Genomic DNA, 19,572 nt, shown 5'->3' on the forward strand with positions numbered 1-19,572 from the left:
GTGCCCCCAGTGATTTTTGGGCAACCAGACCCACCACAACTCGACCAAGAAACACAGTGGTAAAACATAACAATGAATGTTAGTGTAACATGGACCCCCTAATATCAGGAGAAAAACATTTTAAGAAATGAAACTTTAACATCAACAACCAATGCCACTCAAAAATAGAATTAAAATAAAGTCTGCTTTGTTTGTGCTATTACTTGTGCTATTTTCTTTTTTAAACTTTTTATTTGAGCACCCAGCATTCCTAATGGTTAATAGGTTAAAAAACAATAAATGACCCATTTAGAAGCCTGAAGACCCAAACAGAATATCTATATGATTGCCATGCGACTTCACAGTCCTTAATAATAATAATAATAATAATAATAATAATAAAAATAATAATGTATATGTAATAATCAGTTTTTTCACTATATTAACATGCATTACCGAACCCAAAACCATATAATAGTAGAAAACAGATTCACCTACATTTTAATTATTTCTATATATTTTTAGGTGTTGTTCCAGATGGTACCTATGAAGTTTGCTCTAGAACTACAGGCCAGGCCTCAGCAGGTATGTTTTTACCTACACTGAGAGATGTACTGACACACTCAGAATCTACTAAAATGGCTGAGCTTTTTCCAACAAAAAACCTGAGCATGTGGGTGCATGAGTAACATTGCATTGTAGTATTAAGTAATGTCTATGACAGCCAACAAACCAGCCACAATCTGACCAGGATAGAGTGATTTACTAAAAATAAAGAAAGAAAGAAATTAATAAACTTTTAAATAAGTCTTACAAGCGCTTGGGTGGCGCTGTCGTCTATTACGCTAGCCCACCTCCACCCTAGTTCGGATCTCAGTAGTGCTATCGGCTGGCTGGGGGTCTACAACATGTTTGACTATGTCTGGGGTTTCCAAAGTGATGTAATTAATTGGCATTATCCTTGCTTAAATCTGACCCACCTCAACCCAGACCAGGACTCGTACCCAAAATGTGGGTTTGTATATCATTATCCACGTTTTTCTCCAAGCAGTTTTAACTCATTCACTCACTCTTGTAAAAAGTTCAAAATTGTTCATTATAGATTATAAAGAGGATAAGTAAAGGGGTGCTAAGGTGGTACAGCGGTCTAATATGCTTGTTCTCCACTGCTGGGATCCCAAGCTCTCAAGTTTGAATTGACCGGCTTGGCATGTCACACATGTGTGTCTGTAGCGGGACGACAGTGGTAATCTCTGCAGCAATCAGGACCTCTGCTGGCTGGTCGAGGTGCCTGCACAGGAGGCGGCTGATAAGGGATGGCAATGAGAGGCTCACCATATAGCGTTACTGAGATCTGTTAGACCATGCCCATGGCTGGTGAAAAGTAGCGGTCAGTGGCTGCACGAATTTTGGAGGGGGCATGTGACGAGAGAGAGATATGCTCCAACTAGACATTACTGGAGTGAGAAAAGGGAAAAATTAATAAATAGAAGATATAAATTGGATGAATAAAAATAAAGATGAGGTACTAGATAGTTTAGAATAATATGTTTTTAAAAACAGTCAGTCTATTTATCTTATAGAAAGCAACAGTGCAGGAACATGGACGCTGAACGTCCTGTGGAAAATGTGTGGGATAGATGTCCACATGGACCCCAATATTGGCAAGCGTCTCAACGCTCTTGGAAACACCCTAACCTCGCTGACTGGTGAAGAAGACATTGATGATATTGCTGACCTTAACTCTGAACACAACGATGATCTGTCCGATGAAGATGAGAGTGATGACATGTCCCCCACTGTACACATGGTTAGTGCTTGTTTCACTGGATGTTTTATGTTCATGGCTTTTTTCTTTCTTAAATAAGAGCTTTGATGTTACTTGTGTATATGTTCTGTGTTTTCTTCTGGCTCTCTGTGTTCTTATGTGTAGTACCAAATGCAGGAAAATGTATTGCCTTAATGTATTTGTATATTTGTGGCAAGTGTATTTTGGTCTAGCTGTGTATGTGGCCATTGTTTACAGTGTGTGGATGGGGATCTCAGCCCCAGAGTCTCATTCAGGAAGCGGCTGGTGAACAGTATTCTTGGTATTAGCCCTACGTCGTCCCCCCACTCACCTCCGGCATCCTCAGAGTATCGGGAGGTTTCCAGTGCGAGCTCGATCACTCGCGCCAAGTCGAGAAGCGTTCGCCTGCCTCCTTCTGCCTGTGCACAAACGTCTAGACACCCTAGACCCCTGTCATGGGGCTGTGTATGTACTGTGGAGTTCCCCTGGCTCTCTTTTTTTGTTTTTCCTTTGGTTTCTTACTCTGCATCTTTACTATCTGCATCTGTGCTGCTCTTGGTTGGAATCGTGTGAAAACGTAATTTAACAATCAAAACTGCATAGATGTTTATTATACAAACTTCCTATAAATCAGTGACAACCATGTGTGCGTAGAACTTCTCCTTAATTAAATACTAGTATCTACTATTCCTGATTTCCATGAAGAGTTTTGTCTTTTTCTAAAACCTCTTGATCAATGGTTGTGTTTAAAATGGCATACTATGCATACTATGCTCCAAGACAGTATGCAGTACACAGAATGTGTACTCCATATATATTTTCACCATACAATGGGGTCTTTTAAGCAAACTGCATTCAACAAACTGCATTTAACTAAACTATATGTCCAAAAGAATGTGGACAAAATGGTAGTTTTATGTATTACACACCTCTATGCTAGTAAACAATAGACATTACATATAGTGGGAGTAGTATGATGGCAGTATGTTGTTTCAAAACACAGCCATTGTCTGAGTTGTTTTTTTTTTTAGTAAAGATTGGGTTCCCTAGCTCACTTCAATCCCCCTTTACCCCCCATCCCAAAGGGACCAAAGGGTATGTTTCTGTGTGAGTGTGTAAAAATGGACTATGCTGTAGCAATGTGTGTGTAAAACAGGATGGTGTTTTGATTTCACGCTATGGTGTAATAAGTGTGTGGCAACTCCTCATGTGGCATGCACTTAATAGCATTGTGTACTGCCCTGGGTTTCTGGTTTTTGGCTTTGCTTTACAGGTATGCATGCACTAGCGAGTGGTTAACCCATAATATTGACCTTGACTTCTAATTTACTGTACTTGCTTTTCCAGGAGTCTGTTGACCTACGCAGGCAGGTTGCTATAAATAATCAGATTGTTGATGCTCGAGGACGCAAGTTCACCAAGCGCCTAGTGGACATCAGAGAGCTCAACGAACAAGCCAGAGTCATCGATGACCTCAAGTAAGAGATCTGAGATATAGGGCTGTGGACACCTGTCTTAATTATTGAGCTCAAGTTTTTAAGCCACGCATATTGCTAACAGATCTATAAAAGCAAATATATAAAATCAGTGATATGCATTCAAGTCTAAGGCGACTGCACAAAGCATGTTCTATAAAGACATGGTTTGTCCAGTGGTGCTAAGCTCAAGTCACCTTCAGAAGACTTTACTTCAACACCATTAAACAATCTTAGGTTGACACTTAAACAAATACTCAACTAGTGATTTTAATATTCTTAAATATTGAACAGTAATCTATACACATACTTACTAGGGAGAGCGCAATAACAGATTTGTGCCATACAAGTAACTGTAATGAAGGTGGCAAAAGTTCACAAGTACAAATACTACTTCGATATAATACTACTGTCAAAGTTGACAATGTAATTATAATGAATTTATCTAAGTAAAGGATTATAAGAACTTGCCTGGAAAGTGTTCCACTTATTTTTTTCAGTTTTGAAAACATTACTCAAAGGGCTTTCAGGTGGCATAGCAGTAAAACACGAACTTGTTTGAATCTCAGCTCTGCTACCGACAGGCTGGGCGCCTACACGAAAAATGATTTGTTTGTTCGTAGGAAGGGTTCCTCATAACTGATGCAATTACGACCTCTGCTGGCTGATTGATGGCACATGCACAGAGACGAGGGATAATGGCATAAGTGTGTGACTCTGTGTGCGCAAAGCTGATCCACATATGAACCCACCTCATGCAGGTTAAAGGATGCAGTCGGCACTGCACGTGTCAGGGTTGACATGTGTTAGTCATGGCTCTCCTCAGTCAGGAGTGGAGGTCAACATCAGTAGAGAGGAAGCATTATGCAATTGGGTAATTGGACACGACTAGATTGGGAGTAAAATTAGGGGAAAAACATTACTCAATTGTGCAATTCGGCTCCAAGCATAAGCTTTATCAGCTTTGTGTGGAACTTTGTCTACAACTTTGTGCAGAATGCTGGTGCAGTGAAGTAGGTCTGTTCACTAAACATAGACATTTTACAATAACAAATTAAAAAAAATCGATGTCACTGTGAAAAAACATATCCCATATAGATATTAAGGTTTTTACTATTTCACTAACATTCCCCATAATGTTATTTTACATTTTTCGTAATTGTTCTGCCTTGTGGGGCCAGATGTGATCTCGTAATGGCAACATAAATTCCAGAAAAAGAATTGCCAAAAGAAAGTATTTGCAAAGAGTCATTAAGTACCTCATTAATTTTGCTCAAACTTAAGTGAAAAAAGTTATTTATAAAAACTTGTTTTTTTTTTTGGTTTTTTTTATATTTATGCTATTTTTAAATGATATTTTAAGCATATTTAAAAAATTTTATAATTACACTAAATAAAAAATACTTTTTTAATAGATTGTGTTGCGGGGATATAAAAAAGCATCCTTAAATATCACTTATTTATGAGTTTTATGACAGTTTTAACACTCCTGATCCGCAGCAGAATCTGTAGTCAAGTTAAGGCATACCATTTTTGCTGTTTTCCCGATTCCTCACTATATCTGTCTTTGTTTCTCTTCAAGAAAATTGGGAGCGAGTGAAGGCACTATAAATCAGGAAATTCAGAGGTATCAGCAGCTGGAGTCGGTTGCAGTGAACGATATCCGCCGTGATGTGCGCAAGAAACTCCGCCGCTCAAGCATGAGGGTAAGGAAGCGTTTAGCATCTGTCTTTACTCTGGTGCTATACTTTCAAAAGATTTAACATCAGCCATGTGTGTTTTTTAGGCAGCGTCTCTGAAGGATAAATGGGGTCTGGGATACAAACCCAGCTACAACAGGTCAAAAAGCATTTCAGCCACAGGTAGACCAGCATTGAAAAGGATAGAGAGACAGAGGTAGGTGCCCACAATGTAATGTAAGTAATAGATTGCTCTAATCAATCTCTTTTAACTTGATGTGGGAGTGGGTCTGGATTTGTGTTTGTGTTTTATATGTTAGTTCCAGACTGGGAGATATGGATGACCTGCCAGATATTAAAGTGGACGTTGCTTCTCCAGGGCCAAGAGTGACATTCAATATTGACACGGTATTGTGTGTGTGTGTGTGTGTGTGTGTGTGTGTGTGTGTGTGTGTGTGTGTGTGTATGTATGTTTGTGTGTGTGTGTGTGTTTGTGTCTCGGTGGTGTGATGATGTTTGTGCTAGGGCTGTCAAATTACTTTTTAAATTGTACTTACATTAATCTTTCACATTTGTAGTTAAATGAGCCTATAATTTGCCACAAAAGGAAATTAGTAGTGCTTCACTTTATCATCCCATAAACACGCACTATTTGTCTTTAATCTTTAACTTGTCTTTAAACTTGTACTTGATTTGGTGTACTTCCAGTGCACAGATTCACATTGTCATTTACACACAGTGTCTTTTGGTAATGTACTTATAGATATGAACAAAAACTATGTGTCTGCAGACATGTTTAAATATAATTTATATTATTAATAGGGCTGTCAAACGATTAAAAATTTTAATCGCGATTAATCTCAGAATTTCATATAGTTAATCGCGATTAATCGCATTAAAAAAAATCTGTGTAAATGTTATAGAAAACAAGGATTTTTAAGTGAAATGTTACAATTAAAATGGTGAACACATATTATGCTAAATGTACTGATGTTAAAAACTGCTGGGACAAGAGAAAACTGTAAGGGAGTTTTATTCACTCACATACTAGGCAGTAAATGTCAGATTGTAGTTTAGAATTTCTCCATCAGCAAACATTGTAGATCAGCGGTGCTTTAGGTGGGATAAGGCATAGTTATTGTATCAGACTTGTCTGTGGTTGTATCGTGACGATGGTTTGATGGCCGTTTCTACACGAAGTGAGTGTGTTTTGACCCTTTGGGGCTTCCATAGTTCATGAACTAACGTGCTCGACTCAGCTTTCCGGTATTCGGTACAGAAGAAGAAGTTAATTAAGTGTAATAAAGTGTTCTGCTCCCGACAACTTGTGAATATAGCGTGTATTTATTTCTTTATTATGCAAGTGCATCACTACCACGATCGGTTACATTATGTTAACAAACCGCAAATGAAAAACGGTGGCAAGTCCGACATTAAAACGTTTGTTCTACCAGTCAAGTGTCAACATGAACTAGAATTTGCGTTAATGGCACTAATTTTTTTAATCGCGTTAAATTGAGGTCGCGTTAATGCGTTATTATCGCGTTAACTTCGACAGCCCTAATTATTAATATTAAATTATAAATTATAAATTATTTCTTATTATACAGCAGTTAGTTATGACCAAGGACAGGTTAATTGGACAAGAAGCATTAGTCATGGCATGGTGGCTCGGTGGGAAGCACTGTCACCTCACAGCAAGAAGGTCCCAGGTTCAATTCCCAGATTGAGTCCTTTCTGTGTAGGGTTTGCATGTTCTCCCCGTGTCTGTGTGGCTTTTCTCTGGGAGCTCCGGTTTCCTCCCACAGTCCAAAGACATGCAAGTTAGGTAAAGTGGAAAGACAAAATTGCCCAATAAATCATGTGCGTCCTGTCATGAATGTAACTTAAATGTAAAATCCTAATACATAAATACATAACTACACATTTAAATAGATAAATGCATTTAGCTAATAGTTAAATATCAACATTGCATCCTAAACATACAAATGTGGATTTTCTGGGCCCAGGTGTGCAAAGTGAATATGTTTAAATAGCACATAAACAGTGACATTTGTTCTGACAGCTCTAGTGTGTGTGTGTGCGTGTGTGCGCGTGTGTGTGTGTCGTTTTGACACTACAACATCACATTTTATTATCTCTTCATGATGTACTTTTTTGTTTATTACATACATTTTCACACACTTGAGTAATTGTATTGTTTTTTTTGTTAACCTATGAGTGTACTTTGTTTACCTACCACTTTACTGTCAACACACACACTAAAACACACACCCTCTTTGATTTCGGATGGGATTTTTATCCATGTATTTATGTTTAAGATGAGTAATGTGGCAGCGGACACCCTACAAACTCCGCACTCACCCCCACAGAGTCCAGCCAGCTCTGTCTTCAAGGTACTGCCCTAATGTGAAAATCTAATACTTCTGGATAATCCATTCTACCATTTCAAAACCCAATCAAACATCTTGGGTGAACAAAGTTGCAGTATGTCTGCTTTGGCCTCTGATTCACTCCTGCCTTTCTTGCATCTGCACAAACTAAACCATGGTGGTTGTCTTCACTTTTTCACACACTCACACAGACAAGTCTGTGGTGTTATCCTGCATAGCATCTTTCCGGCCGACGATTGTTTTCTCTTCAGCTCCTGACATGAATGTACATCTGTTGCATTGCTCTGTTGTCGGTGTTCAGTATAGCTTCCTTTTCAGATTTTCTGCTGTCTGTCTTTTCATCGCATCATCTCTCATCCGTCTCTCCTCCACTGGGTTTTGAGAAGTGCATGCATTGGGAAAGGAGAGAATTGAGAAATATTCTCTCAAAAGTAGTGAACAGTATGAGAGTTTGGTCAACAGATTTAGTTGGTATTAGAGATGGGCATGTGGAATCTGTTTTTGATCTTTAAAAATTAAGAGAAGCAGGTAGCAGTTTTTTAGTAGATGTCAAAAAAGTGACATTCTGATTAATCTGTAAGTAAATGTCACCTGCAAATGTCTGTCCTTATTATTGAATTTTGCTCTTGATTAAAAAAAGAAATATCATATCTTTGGATGCTTTGCACTATTCTGGACTATTTTGGTCCTTGTTGTGCCCCCTGATTTAGTTTATTTACCAAAAAATGCAGTTTTTTATTTGTATGTTATATTTGTATTGACAACTAAAAGCAACTTTATCAACTTTGCTCTTTTCTTTAAAAGGATGCTTCTTTTGTATCCTCTTTAGGTGCTTTGCACTATGAATGAGCTAAAATTTAGCGCACAGCTAATTCTAAAGTAAAATATAATAATAAAAATATTAAATAGATCAAATACGCACCAAATAGTGCTGTTTGTTTTCTCTCCTAAGCAGTCGATCTGTCAAAATAAGCAAAATGCCCATCCCTAATTGCCATCAGCACTTACTTTTTATAGGATTATCTGGATGAGTTAAGATGATATGGAAAGGATTTATATGATGGTGGAGACTTGGGCTGCAAAACATGTTTAAAAAAAAAAAACTTTAACCACTTTAACTTCTTCGTAAACTTAATTGCCACCCAGTTTGTTCTATTTTTAAATGTATTATGGTTTCAGTTATATTTATTATGGAAACCAGAGGCATTCCCCTAATCACTTAATTTGCTATAGCTACTTAACAAACGAAAAGCCTAGCGGAGTAGTGACCTGGAGTAATGTTCAGGTTTTGCTACCTGCTTTAAAGCGCTGAAGTGATATTGTCGGCCTCACTTTAATAACAAACTGCTGATTAGAAATCATTAGAAACCAGTATAGTTTGATTTTGATTTTTACCTAGACACAAGTCTTTTATTGATCACTTGGCTTAGTGCTGTAGTGGACTCCTTGTTGTGCTGTTTTTTAAAGCAATCATTTATTTGTTGCAGCCCTGGTTGACACTTGGATATAATAGATAGATGCGTTTTAGTGCATATATACAGGTTATTCAAGTTTTTTAGACAGCTTTTAATTTATTATGCTAGGTAAGAAACAATTGGCTCAGCATATACTACCAGGTGAAACCTTATGGAAAGATCTGTAAATTACAGCTGGATCAGTAAAACAGACTTGACAAAATTCCTAAAAATCATTAGATAGTAGATATACAGATAGATAGACTGAGATGTGTAGATAAATTCTCTAACTGTTGACTCTCACTGGCTGTTAAAGTTCCCAGAGGAGACAGAGGTGGACTTGTTGTCTGTCAGCATTGATGATCATGCTCCCCATTGCCCATCATGCTCAGTGTTCAGTGCACCTGGCACACCTGAAGTCTTCTCACCCAGCATTCCCTTCCAGCCTGATGACGGTCGCCGTGATGACCTGTCCACCTCTTCTTCTGAGGACACAGACAAAGAAGAAGAGATTGACCGTGAGAGAGCACCTGGTTTTACCCGCCGGACAGGGTGAGAGGCATACTTCACACAGATTTTCTACACACAGTGAGGCAAAATCATGATCCCAGATCCAGATCTCATTGTACCCTTTTTGTATTGGGATGTACAGTTGGAATTGTACTTAAAACTATACCATTTCTACAACACGAAAGCCATTTCTTGGATGGTAGAAATGGATTGGTATTAGAATTAAAATACTGAGGATACTGAAACAAGACATCAGGTTTTGGGGCAGCGTCATACATCAACTTTTCTAGCTGCTGAATTATTTTTTTAGAATTAAAATAGGCGAGCAGTGTGTTTTAAGTAAGTTTTAAAGATGCAAGTGTCATCATTCAGGAATCCAGTGTCTTGACTTCCTTTGATTGTTGTGTTTACATGTATGCATATGCAGTTTTAGAACTGGCTCAGAAAAATACGTACACCAAAAACTGTATTATGGCATTTAATTTGTCATTTATATGAATCTTGGTGCTTGGGTGGCACAGCAGGAAAAAACACTAACAAATTACCTTTAAGACCCGGGGTTTAAATTCCAGCCATGCTACTGGCCGGTCAGGCATCTACACTGACATAATTGGCTATGTTTAGTGGTAAGGGGGTTGGCCGTACAGCCTAGCCATTGGCAGGTGCGTATGTCGGTGCGTTCTTAGTGCTAGTCCCAAGTATTAGGCAGTGTACTGTATACTGTGTACGCAGTTAAGGGTTAAGGTCTTGCTCAAGGACCCAACAGTGACAACCTGGCAAGGGTGGGGCTTAAACCAACGACCTTTTGATTACTAGTCCAGTACCTTAACCACTATTATTTAGACACTGTTGTACATGACAAAATGCTTCCACAAAGTCAATGTTCCACAAACTATGTGCATGTGTCTGTGTTTCTCAGAACATCTCAGAGGAAGTCTATAGGATTAGCAGCCTTATTTAGTGAGCGCTGGCCGGGCACGCCTTCACAGCGTGGAGCAGTGATTCCGCCCAGTGAGCGGAACATTGACTTTGAGTTGGACGTCCGTGTAGAGATCGACAGTGGCAAGTGTGTGCTACACCCCAGCACCCAGCTGTCAGAGAATGAGGAGCTTGCATCACGCAGGTACAATCACACACATACAAACATGGACATGCATTGTTCTGGTATACATTTTTTCGATTGGTGGTTTCATAGCACATTTGACTTCTTCCCTCTTTCCTGTAGAAGTTGTGATCGAAGCTCGCGGAGTTTGGATCAGGATTCTCCCCCAAAGAGGCGAAAGCTGCAGCCCAGCTTTACCTCCAGCTCGAACATGCTAAACTCCAAGAGAGTGCCTTCCTCCCTCCAGAGCAAGAGCAGTGACACAGAGAACACAGTCTTCTACATCCCTGGAGTGGACGTCAAGGTCTGCAGCTGAACAGTATAGTATATTTAGATGGGCTAGTAGAAGCACTTGTGACTTACAGAAGTGCTTCCTTAGTTCCTTACTCAAGTCTAACTTCATAAATCTGCTAAAACCTCTTTAGAAAAACATAGGTAGGAGTACAGATTGTTTTTAAACAAGGAGACATAGTGAATGCAGGCTTAGCGTCCATTAAAGTTCTTAGTGAAGAGGTGGGTCTGTTTAAACAACTGAATCTCTCATGAAATGACTAGACAGAGAAGACAGACATTCATTCCATCACCTGGCTGCTAATACACAGATGTGTATAAGCATATAAATGCACACACTATACTTGTACAGCAGACGACTACACGAAAGGTAGAAATAGCAATGAGTTTGTTTTAGGTTTCTGCTTTCACTTAATTTAAGATTCATGTTGAGTTGTGAATATCCATCAAATCTGTCTCTGGCTTTGGAAACGTGAAGCTAAATAACATTTGCTGGGCCAATTACAACTGACTGTGAAAACACCACAATAGTGTAACATGTAAGATGTTTTAATCTTGTGGAAAATGTTCTGCTTTGAACTCCTCAATACTCTTTAATGTACTGTCATGTTTCCATGTCTGAAAAATTAGGTAAGAGATGATTAGAGTTTATAATGCATTTAATCTTAGGCGACGGTCAAATCTCTGTAAATAGGTTATCAGTATAGAAGTGATTAAGAAGAAGCTGACACTACTTGTCAGAGCTCGACTATTCTCAGCATCTGAACAGAATTTAAGAAGTCAGCAGTGCTGTGGTACAAAATTATAATTGGCACAGTTTTTTCTCTCAGTTTAGGCAAAAACTTTCTTTGTGGCACCACCAGGCATTGTAAACAGGAGTAAAAAAAAAAAAAAACAGCCATGATGTAGATGGCAAAATTAACCAATCAGCGCTGTAAGGTGTTCTGCAGGTCTGTCTTTGCTGCATACATGGTTTGGAGAAAACACCAAACTAAGCAATTAATTAGGTTTTCAAACCGTTAGCTTTAGCTTCCTTATACTCTCGTATTCTAACTTGTTTGCTACATTAGATTTTTTTTTTTACTAAAGGTGATCGTTATTTGACCATGCTTGGAATTAGCTGATTAATTCCTAATGAAACACTGTTAAGATCTCTTTTGGTCCTTCAGCAATAGATGGCTTTGTTAGCTTTTGGATTTGAACTTGTAAATGCTTTAAGATAGGATGAAAACATTACTGTTGCACCATATGTGTTCCCTATATGTATATGTATACTAAAAGACCTCCATTCAGTCTTTTAACTCATTTAATATTGTGTGTGTCTCCACAGTTGCACTACAACTCCAAGATTCTGAGGACTGACTCGCCCAACACCTCACGTGGCTCTTCTTTACCCAGAACTCTCTCCAAAGAGTCCAAGCTGTATGGTATGAAAGACTTGCCCAGCCCAGTGGCCATGGCACCTGGCAAGACTAACACCCTCCTGTCCCCTCCTCCCCAACCCCCTCCTCCTCTAACCTCAGGTATACACACTTTCTGTATCTATGTCTGTCTGTGTGTGTGCTCCAGTTGGCTTTCTGCATGCTTCCAGCAGAGCCAGCATGCCCAGAGCGCTGCCAGCCATACAGCACGGCTTCTTCACTGCATGCTCATCTGTTTGGAACCTTCTTTTTCAGCTTGTGGTTTCTTATACTTGTCTATATAAGTTAGTATTGTGTTATGTCAGTATGTGTGCAGCTCAGCATGATTACCTAATGTCCTTCCAGAGACTTTATTTACAGCCGGTCATTTCATGTCTCAAGTATCAGGATTATATTCGGGTTTTATCCACATAACATGCACTGCAAATGAGTAATTCAACTAGCTCATCACTGCTTAGTGTTTGAAATTACAAGTGTGAATTTCATCAGTGCTACCAACCTGGCCGGGCAGCCAATGGAGACAATTGGCTGTGTCTAAGAAAAAGAATGTCAGATGGGGTGTCTCCTCGAAGCTGTTGTGATATGCCAGTTCTGGGAATTTTGTAGACCGGCCTCTGGTGGTGGGGAAATCACACAGGGCTTAGCATGTCTCTCCTTATGCAGTACGGCTCTGTGTGATCACTGTGATGGCAGGTGATTGTCTGAGGCTGCCGCTCTACTTGGCAAGAATGGGGATGGTGCAAGCAGTAGTGGAACTTCAGTGGGGAGCTCGAAATGACTAGACTGAGAGACAAAGGGGAAAATGCAAAAATAATGTTTCGGGCAGTGGTGGCTCATTAGTTAATGTCCTGTGCTTGTAATCAGAAGGTTGCTGGTTTATGCCCCACCACTATCAGGTGGCCACTGTTGTGCCCATTAACAGGGCTCCTAACCCTCAACTGCTTTGATTGTATTTAGATTAAATTTGATTTAGATAAAAGCTCCTAAATGTCTTAAATGTCATGTCTACAAGCAAACGTGATTACTACTTAGACTCTTAAGATCTATTTTGGTCCCCCAGCAATAGATGGCTCTCGTATCTTCCAGATTTGAGCTTGTAAATGCTTTAAGATAGGATGAAAACATCAGTGTTGCACCATATGTGTGCCCTATATGTGAATACCCATGCAGTCCACATTACTGACAGTGTCCAACCTGATGCATGCTATGACCACAACCACTGTTGCTGGTGTATTTTTCAATTTACATAGATGTCTTCTTTATGAGGCTAACTGCCACCCAAGCAATTTTTCTTTAAATTTAGAACTTTTAAAAAAGGACCAGCTTTGCATAGGACAACTAAAAATCAAGAACAGTGCATAGTATGTGTATTACCAGAAATCAATTTCCTATGTATATGAAGATCCAGTTGATTTCGATGTGGTTAGTTTTCAGGATCTAATACAGATACAAGACTCATGAAACAAAAGGTGTAAATAAGGTCTTTTATCACTATTACATTTGCTCACCAACTGAAAATTGTCCTGGTAATGTATTTTTATATAAGGGCAAAGACATTGCTAAATTGTGGCATGTTTATTTCTTAATAGTGTTTATTTTATTCTTTTTGCATGTAGACTTTGTACTACCTGCTTTAAGGTTTCTGGCTACAATGCAAATGTGCATTAATAGCTTGCCCTGCAGACACAACATTTTAAAGCTGACTGTGTGTGTGAGGATCATGGATAAGTAATAATATCTGTCCTTATTATGTCTATTACGAAGGTTTCTTACTGCATGTGTGTTCGTGTGTGTAGCTAAAGGTAAGCCGAGTGTCGGGGTAAAGACAGCTAAGCTTTATGCATGGGTGGCCCTCCAGACGCTTCCAGAAGAAATGGTGATTAGTCCCTGTCTGCTGGACTTTCTTGAGAAAGCCTTAGAGACCATCCCTATTACCCCAGTGGACAGGAACTATACAAGTATGTGTCTGTGCACTAACATATTTTTAAAATTATTCAGTCTATAAGGAAAGAAACTAGACTAGATGTTTATTTGTTATGTTTATGTATGCGTAGCACTGAGTGCACCTGAGGAGGACGTCGGACATTTCGACTCTGTAGATCCACTGGAGGAGTCTCAGGTCTCTTTGGTGTCGTCCTCGACCTCTTCATATTCGTCATTCCCCGTGGATGTCGTTGTCTATGTCCGGGTTCAGGTATTACACAAAGCATCTCCTGTTGTTAAACAGAAATGTATCTGGATATGATATATGGTAATTGATATCTAGATTTTTCAAAACTGGTTTTCTTCCCCTCTAAATGCATTTGGCTGCTGCCATGTGTAGGGGTCACCAGAACAAATAATTCTGGTCTGCATACCTTATGTGGCACCGTTTTTACGCAGGATACCCTTACTGGCACAACCCTCTTATTTTATCTGCTTTGGATCGGCACTGAGAGCGCCCTCCTAATGGATAGGCTGTTTGGCCATGTCCACCCCACAGACAGACAATCCTGTTTGTATAGATGACCGGCCAAGATCACCCTGAGATCTAAACCCCGAATCTCAGCACCACCCAAGTGCCCCGATTTGTAATTGGTTAATATATACTTCTTATATTAATATATACTTTTAATATATACAAAGAAATGCACCTTTCATGCTCTAACAAAACAAAAGTTAATTGGCAGCTGTCCTGTTTTGTTTCATACAGGCAGATAGTTTATGTGCATGTTGTAAAGTAGGATTTTTTTTTTTTTTTTTTTTTTTTTAGCCATCTCAGATACGCTTCAGCTGTCTGCCCATGTCCCGTGTGGAGTGCATGCTAAAACTGCCCTCTCTGGACCTCGTCTTCTCCTCCAATAGAGGTGAGCTGGAACCCCCTAGCGCCACCCACCCGGCAGACAACCAGCACACACCTTCTTCTACACCCCCGTCTGTGCACAGTGCTTTCAAAATACCTGGCAGCAAAGGTAGGAAGGATCTGATTTACGGATTTATCTGTGTGATGCTTTAAAGTTGTATTTTTGTAGCAAACTTTGGCCAATTAAATCGTTTTTCAGGTCCACCCTCCGGTTTCGGTAGTCCTCTGGGGCGGAGCCGACATAGCAGCAGTCAGTCTGATTTGACTGGCCCAGCCACCAACTCCTCAGGGCTGAGCTTTACAGCGTGTATGTCTGATTTCTCTCTCTACGTGTTTCATCCATACGGCGCTGGTAAACAGTCTGCTAAGTCTGCTGTAACTGGCCTGCCACCCGGCCCAGGACCTCTGGGTAAGACATAAAGTTTATTTATTGATGCTTCAACACAACCCACGTATATTATTTATTGATGCTTTAACACAACCTACGTATAGTGCACTGTGGCTGTGACTTTTTACCTGGTTACAAAGTAATTGTGTCAGATTTAGCAAAGTGCGTGAGAAATTAAAGTATGCTTGAGTTTTACTGAGTGACTAAATGTTCAAACTGAAATGAATTCAACTGATATGATTTTAAAAATATTAATGTTTTGGGTACCTGGGTGGCATTAATACGGAGTGGTTCCCAGGGAGGTTGGGTCCCTGCTGAGTCTGGTTCCTCTCAAGATTTCTTCCTGTAATTTTAAGTAAGTTTAAGTAAGTAAGGAAGAAGCTTGAGAAGGAAAGGGTGGTGGGGGAATTACATAGGGCTTAGTGTGTCGTTCTGTACGTGGTACAGCTCTGTGTCTGCTTTTCGTCTAGAGTGGGGGTGGTGATACATTAGGGAATTGGAAATATTCGAAGCAAGTAGCTAAACTAAACGTAAGCATGTATATTATTCGGAAATGTGATGTAAATGTACACTGAATGTTTATTTAAATAAATAAAAACTCTGAAAAACAAGAACAGTGAGCAGTTGATGTCTTACATGCTTTTACATACTGATTCAGGAGCAGTGGAGGAGGAGAGCACCTCAGTGACAGGCAGAAAGGATTCTCTCTCTATTAACCTGGAGTTTGTTAAAGTCAGTCTGTCCAGGATGAGGCGGACGGGATGCGTCTCCTTTTTTGACACCTCTACAATCGGCAAAGGAGGCAAGATGGACACCACACTCATTAACATCTCAGGTGCGTGAACACCCTTCAGTTCTTCAATACTAACACAGCAGTAAATAACCTTTTAATGCTAATCTGGACATCTGGCACATTTTGGATTTGATGAAGGCTGTCTATGTGTGTCTTCTCATTTAGCTGTGTGTGATATCGGCTCGGCTTCCTTAAAGTATGACATGAGACGCCTCAGTGAGATCTTGGCCTTCCCAAGAGCCTGGTACCGTCGCAGTATTGCTAGGAGATTGTTTTTAGGAGACCAGACCATCAACCTACCAGGTTGGTCATGCTGACCTTGTTCTTTTTTTTTTTTTTTTTTTTTTTTTTTTTTTGCTGACCTTGCTAATGCCATGCTTGTGTCTTATGTTGTGTCTTACGTGTTTCAGCATCAGGTCCAGCCACCCCAGACTCAGCTGAGAGTGTAGCCCAGCACCTGTCTCCTGAGTCCTCCCGAAAAGCCTACTGGAGGACGTGGGACAGTCAGTCAGCCCAGCATACTTCGTCTAGCGTATTTAATGATTCCACCCCACCCAGCCACACACACCTTAAATCCCCGGCTATGGGACGCTCACGCAGTGTGTCAGACTCATCCGCACCCCGCAGAGGTACATAAAAATACCCAGGGTTTTATTTTATTTTTTCCCTATAAAGAAACATTGAATTAACTATTTTATTTATTTAAACTTTATTTTGCTGTTTGGGAGAAAATTGGCTGTAAATTGCCATGTTTCACATTAAGCATCAAATATGCTTTTTTTTCTTTTTTAAAACAAACATCGGTTAATAAGTTGTAACCAGTAAAAATAAGTCCTTAGGATTCAAATCAACTGATTTGGCCAGCTGCAGTTCAAGACAAATGCAGGTTATCCAAAATAGTCAGCAATAGTCTTATACACCGATAAGGCATAACATTATGACCACCATCCTAATATTGTGTTGGTCCCCCTTTTGCTGCCAAAACAGCCCTGCAACTGTGAGGCACTGTGTATTCTAACACCTTTCTATCAGAACCAGGATTAACTTCTTCAGCAATTTGAGCTACAGTAGCTCGTCTGTTGGATCGGACCACACAAGCCAGCCTTCGCTCCCCATGTGCATCAATGAGCCCTGGCCGCCCATGACCCTGTTGCCGGTTTACCACTGTTCTTTCCTTGGACCACTTTTAATAGATATTGACCACTGTAGACCGGGAACACCCCACAAGAGCTGCAGTTTTGGAGATGTTCTGACCCAGTTGTTAAGCTTTCACAACTTGGCCCTTGTCAAACTTGCTCAAATCCTTATGCTTGCCCATTTTTCCTGCTTCCAACACATCAACATTGAGAATAAAATGTTCACTTGCTGCCTAATATATCCCACCCACTAACAGTTGCCGTGATGAAGAGATAATCAGTCTTATTCACTTCACCTGTCAGCGGTCATAATGTTATGCTTGGTCTGTGTGTATTTGTTGTGTTGTTTTTTTACATTTACATTTTCAGCATTTAGCATTCACTTCTATCCAGAGCGACTTACATAAGTGCTTCTGTAGTGATATTTAGTGATTAGTTTTATTAATCATAAGGGCACCAAGCAACAAAAAAGCTAATTTAACTTGAAGCTTAACTTTTTCCCCTCTACATGTCATCCTATATGCACACCCACATAAGATATATATATATTTACATTTTCAGCATTTAGCAGATGCTTTTATTTAAAGCAACTTGCAGTACTGTGACAGTATATTGTCTGAGCAATTGAGGGTTAGGGGCCTTGTTCAAGGGCCCAACAGTGGAAACCTGGCAGTGGTGGGACTTAAACCAGAGACCTTTTGATTACTAGTTCAGTACCTTAACCACTAGGCTACAACTGCCCTTGTTTTCACTGTTAAGACAAAGTTTTAATTAAATCATGTTGAAAGTGTAAAACATGATTCAGAATTATATTTAAACGTACAGATCATTTTAGACAGATATTAGTATTTACAACAATTTCCAATATTTACAACAAGAGATGCATGTCTGACGTTTGCTAACAGTATTGTCTTCTCTATAGATTCTGTGACCAAGACGTCCACCCCAGCCGCCCGCAATAACAAGGCATCAGCACAACAGGGATCACCATGGGAGACACTGGTGGTGTTTGCCATCAACCTCAAACAGCTCACCGTTCAAATGAACATGAGCAATGTCATGGGCAACAACACGTACGACACACTACATGTTTTACCACATGATTAATTCATCATTCAAATAGTTCATTTCTTTTTAAAGTGTGTTTATGTGTTTGTGGGTTTGCGAAGATGGACTACAAGTGGTTTAAAGAGTCAGGGGCGTCTGTCTGTGGGCAGTAACAGAGATCGAGAGATCAGCATGTCTGTGGGACTGGGCCGCTCCAAACTGGACTCTAAAGGAGGAGTGGTGGGAGGAAACATAGACGTCAACACACTCGAGATGGTCTGTAAGTAGCATCTTGGGAACTTTAAAATGCATACATCAGGTCCTTGCTAAAATGACCACTGGGAAATTTCCTATTTAATGCCTTTAATACAATCCGATGTCAAAGCTTTGAATGCTGGCCAAGCTTTACTGATAGTGGTCTGTTACTGATATCCTCACAGTAAATGATGTAAAGGTAACAGGTTCAGCCTGTCATATCATAAAATACTGGACATACAGCAAGACAGGTCAGTGGCATGATCATAAAAAAAAGCCAATCCGATTTGATGCTGGTCAGTAGCAGAGTGGCATAGACCTACTGGAAAACACTGCTGGTAACGTGTTCTTTTATGTGTTTTCTGGTTTCTTTTAGCCCACATCTCAGAACATCCCAACCAGCAACCCAGCCATAAGATTCAGATTACCATGGGTTCAACAGAGGCTCGACTGGACTACATGGGCTCGAGCATCCTGATGGGGGTCTTCAGCAATGCTGACCTGCAGCTCCAGGATGAGTGGAAGGTCAATCTTTGCACTGAGGCTGGTCTGTCAGAGAAAAGGTAGGAAGTTCAGAAGTATACAGTCAGCTCCATCACAGAATAGGAAATAACTGGCACCATAGTTCCCACCGATGCCTGATAAGTAAACCAGTAAGCTTTTTCCCTAGAAACACTGTTAGAGTAGTGGTACCATTATATAGTCAATGGTTATGAGATTTCATTCTATAATGTTTTGTAACTGTGTGAGCTTTTTTACTTTGATTTTTTTATTTTGAATAGTGCAAACAATATTAAAGAGAGCACTTTTAATCTAGTCTAATGTGCTAGCTCACCACCGGTAAGATCTCAAGAGTGCTATTGCCCAACTGGACCCCCACACAGACATGATTTTGTCATAGATAGTAGTGTGTGACACTTTGTATGCAATACTGCATTCTGAGAGACCCCATTTCTGGAAGGTAAAAAGAAGCTGTCAGCGACTTCATGTAGTGAAAGTCTGTGGCGCTCCCCATATC

At 39.9% G+C, this 19,572-nt stretch overlaps 1 protein-coding gene and 1 long non-coding RNA gene across 12 annotated transcripts in view; one reads left to right on the forward strand and one right to left on the reverse strand.

Annotated features, from left to right (window-relative positions):
- kiaa1109 (KIAA1109 ortholog) overlaps positions 1-19,572 on the forward strand; it is a 70,448-nt gene that overhangs the window by 45,246 nt on the left and 5,630 nt on the right. For 6 of the 11 annotated variants that reach the window (XM_062996037.1, XM_062996039.1, XM_062996040.1 and 3 more), the window contains 22 exons: positions 505-564; positions 1,563-1,789; positions 2,006-2,233; positions 3,116-3,246; positions 4,826-4,949; positions 5,030-5,139; positions 5,243-5,330; positions 7,244-7,318; positions 9,086-9,321; positions 10,199-10,402; positions 10,505-10,685; positions 12,003-12,195; positions 13,890-14,051; positions 14,148-14,287; positions 14,846-15,044; positions 15,135-15,344; positions 15,982-16,158; positions 16,282-16,419; positions 16,527-16,745; positions 18,175-18,325; positions 18,422-18,579; positions 18,931-19,117. In XM_062996037.1, coding sequence (XP_062852107.1) covers positions 505-564; positions 1,563-1,789; positions 2,006-2,233; positions 3,116-3,246; positions 4,826-4,949; positions 5,030-5,139; positions 5,243-5,330; positions 7,244-7,318; positions 9,086-9,321; positions 10,199-10,402; positions 10,505-10,685; positions 12,003-12,195; positions 13,890-14,051; positions 14,148-14,287; positions 14,846-15,044; positions 15,135-15,344; positions 15,982-16,158; positions 16,282-16,419; positions 16,527-16,745; positions 18,175-18,325; positions 18,422-18,579; positions 18,931-19,117 — 3,598 coding nt within the window. The remainder of the gene's footprint in view (positions 1-504; positions 565-1,562; positions 1,790-2,005; positions 2,234-3,115; positions 3,247-4,825; positions 4,950-5,029; positions 5,140-5,242; positions 5,331-7,243; positions 7,319-9,085; positions 9,322-10,198; positions 10,403-10,504; positions 10,686-12,002; positions 12,196-13,889; positions 14,052-14,147; positions 14,288-14,845; positions 15,045-15,134; positions 15,345-15,981; positions 16,159-16,281; positions 16,420-16,526; positions 16,746-18,174; positions 18,326-18,421; positions 18,580-18,930; positions 19,118-19,572) is intronic. The other 5 variants (XM_062996044.1, XM_062996045.1, XM_062996043.1 and 2 more) reach the window with 4 other exon arrangements.
- On the reverse strand, positions 8,736-16,034 carry LOC134315097 (uncharacterized). The gene is made up of 3 exons (XR_010012465.1): positions 15,960-16,034; positions 14,160-14,306; positions 8,736-9,254 (listed from the first exon to the last, which is right to left on the reverse strand). It is a non-coding gene; the product is annotated as an uncharacterized LOC134315097 (long non-coding RNA).

This window comes from Trichomycterus rosablanca, chromosome 5, assembly GCF_030014385.1.
Source record: "Trichomycterus rosablanca isolate fTriRos1 chromosome 5, fTriRos1.hap1, whole genome shotgun sequence".
Taxonomy (NCBI): Eukaryota; Metazoa; Chordata; class Actinopteri; order Siluriformes; family Trichomycteridae; genus Trichomycterus; species Trichomycterus rosablanca.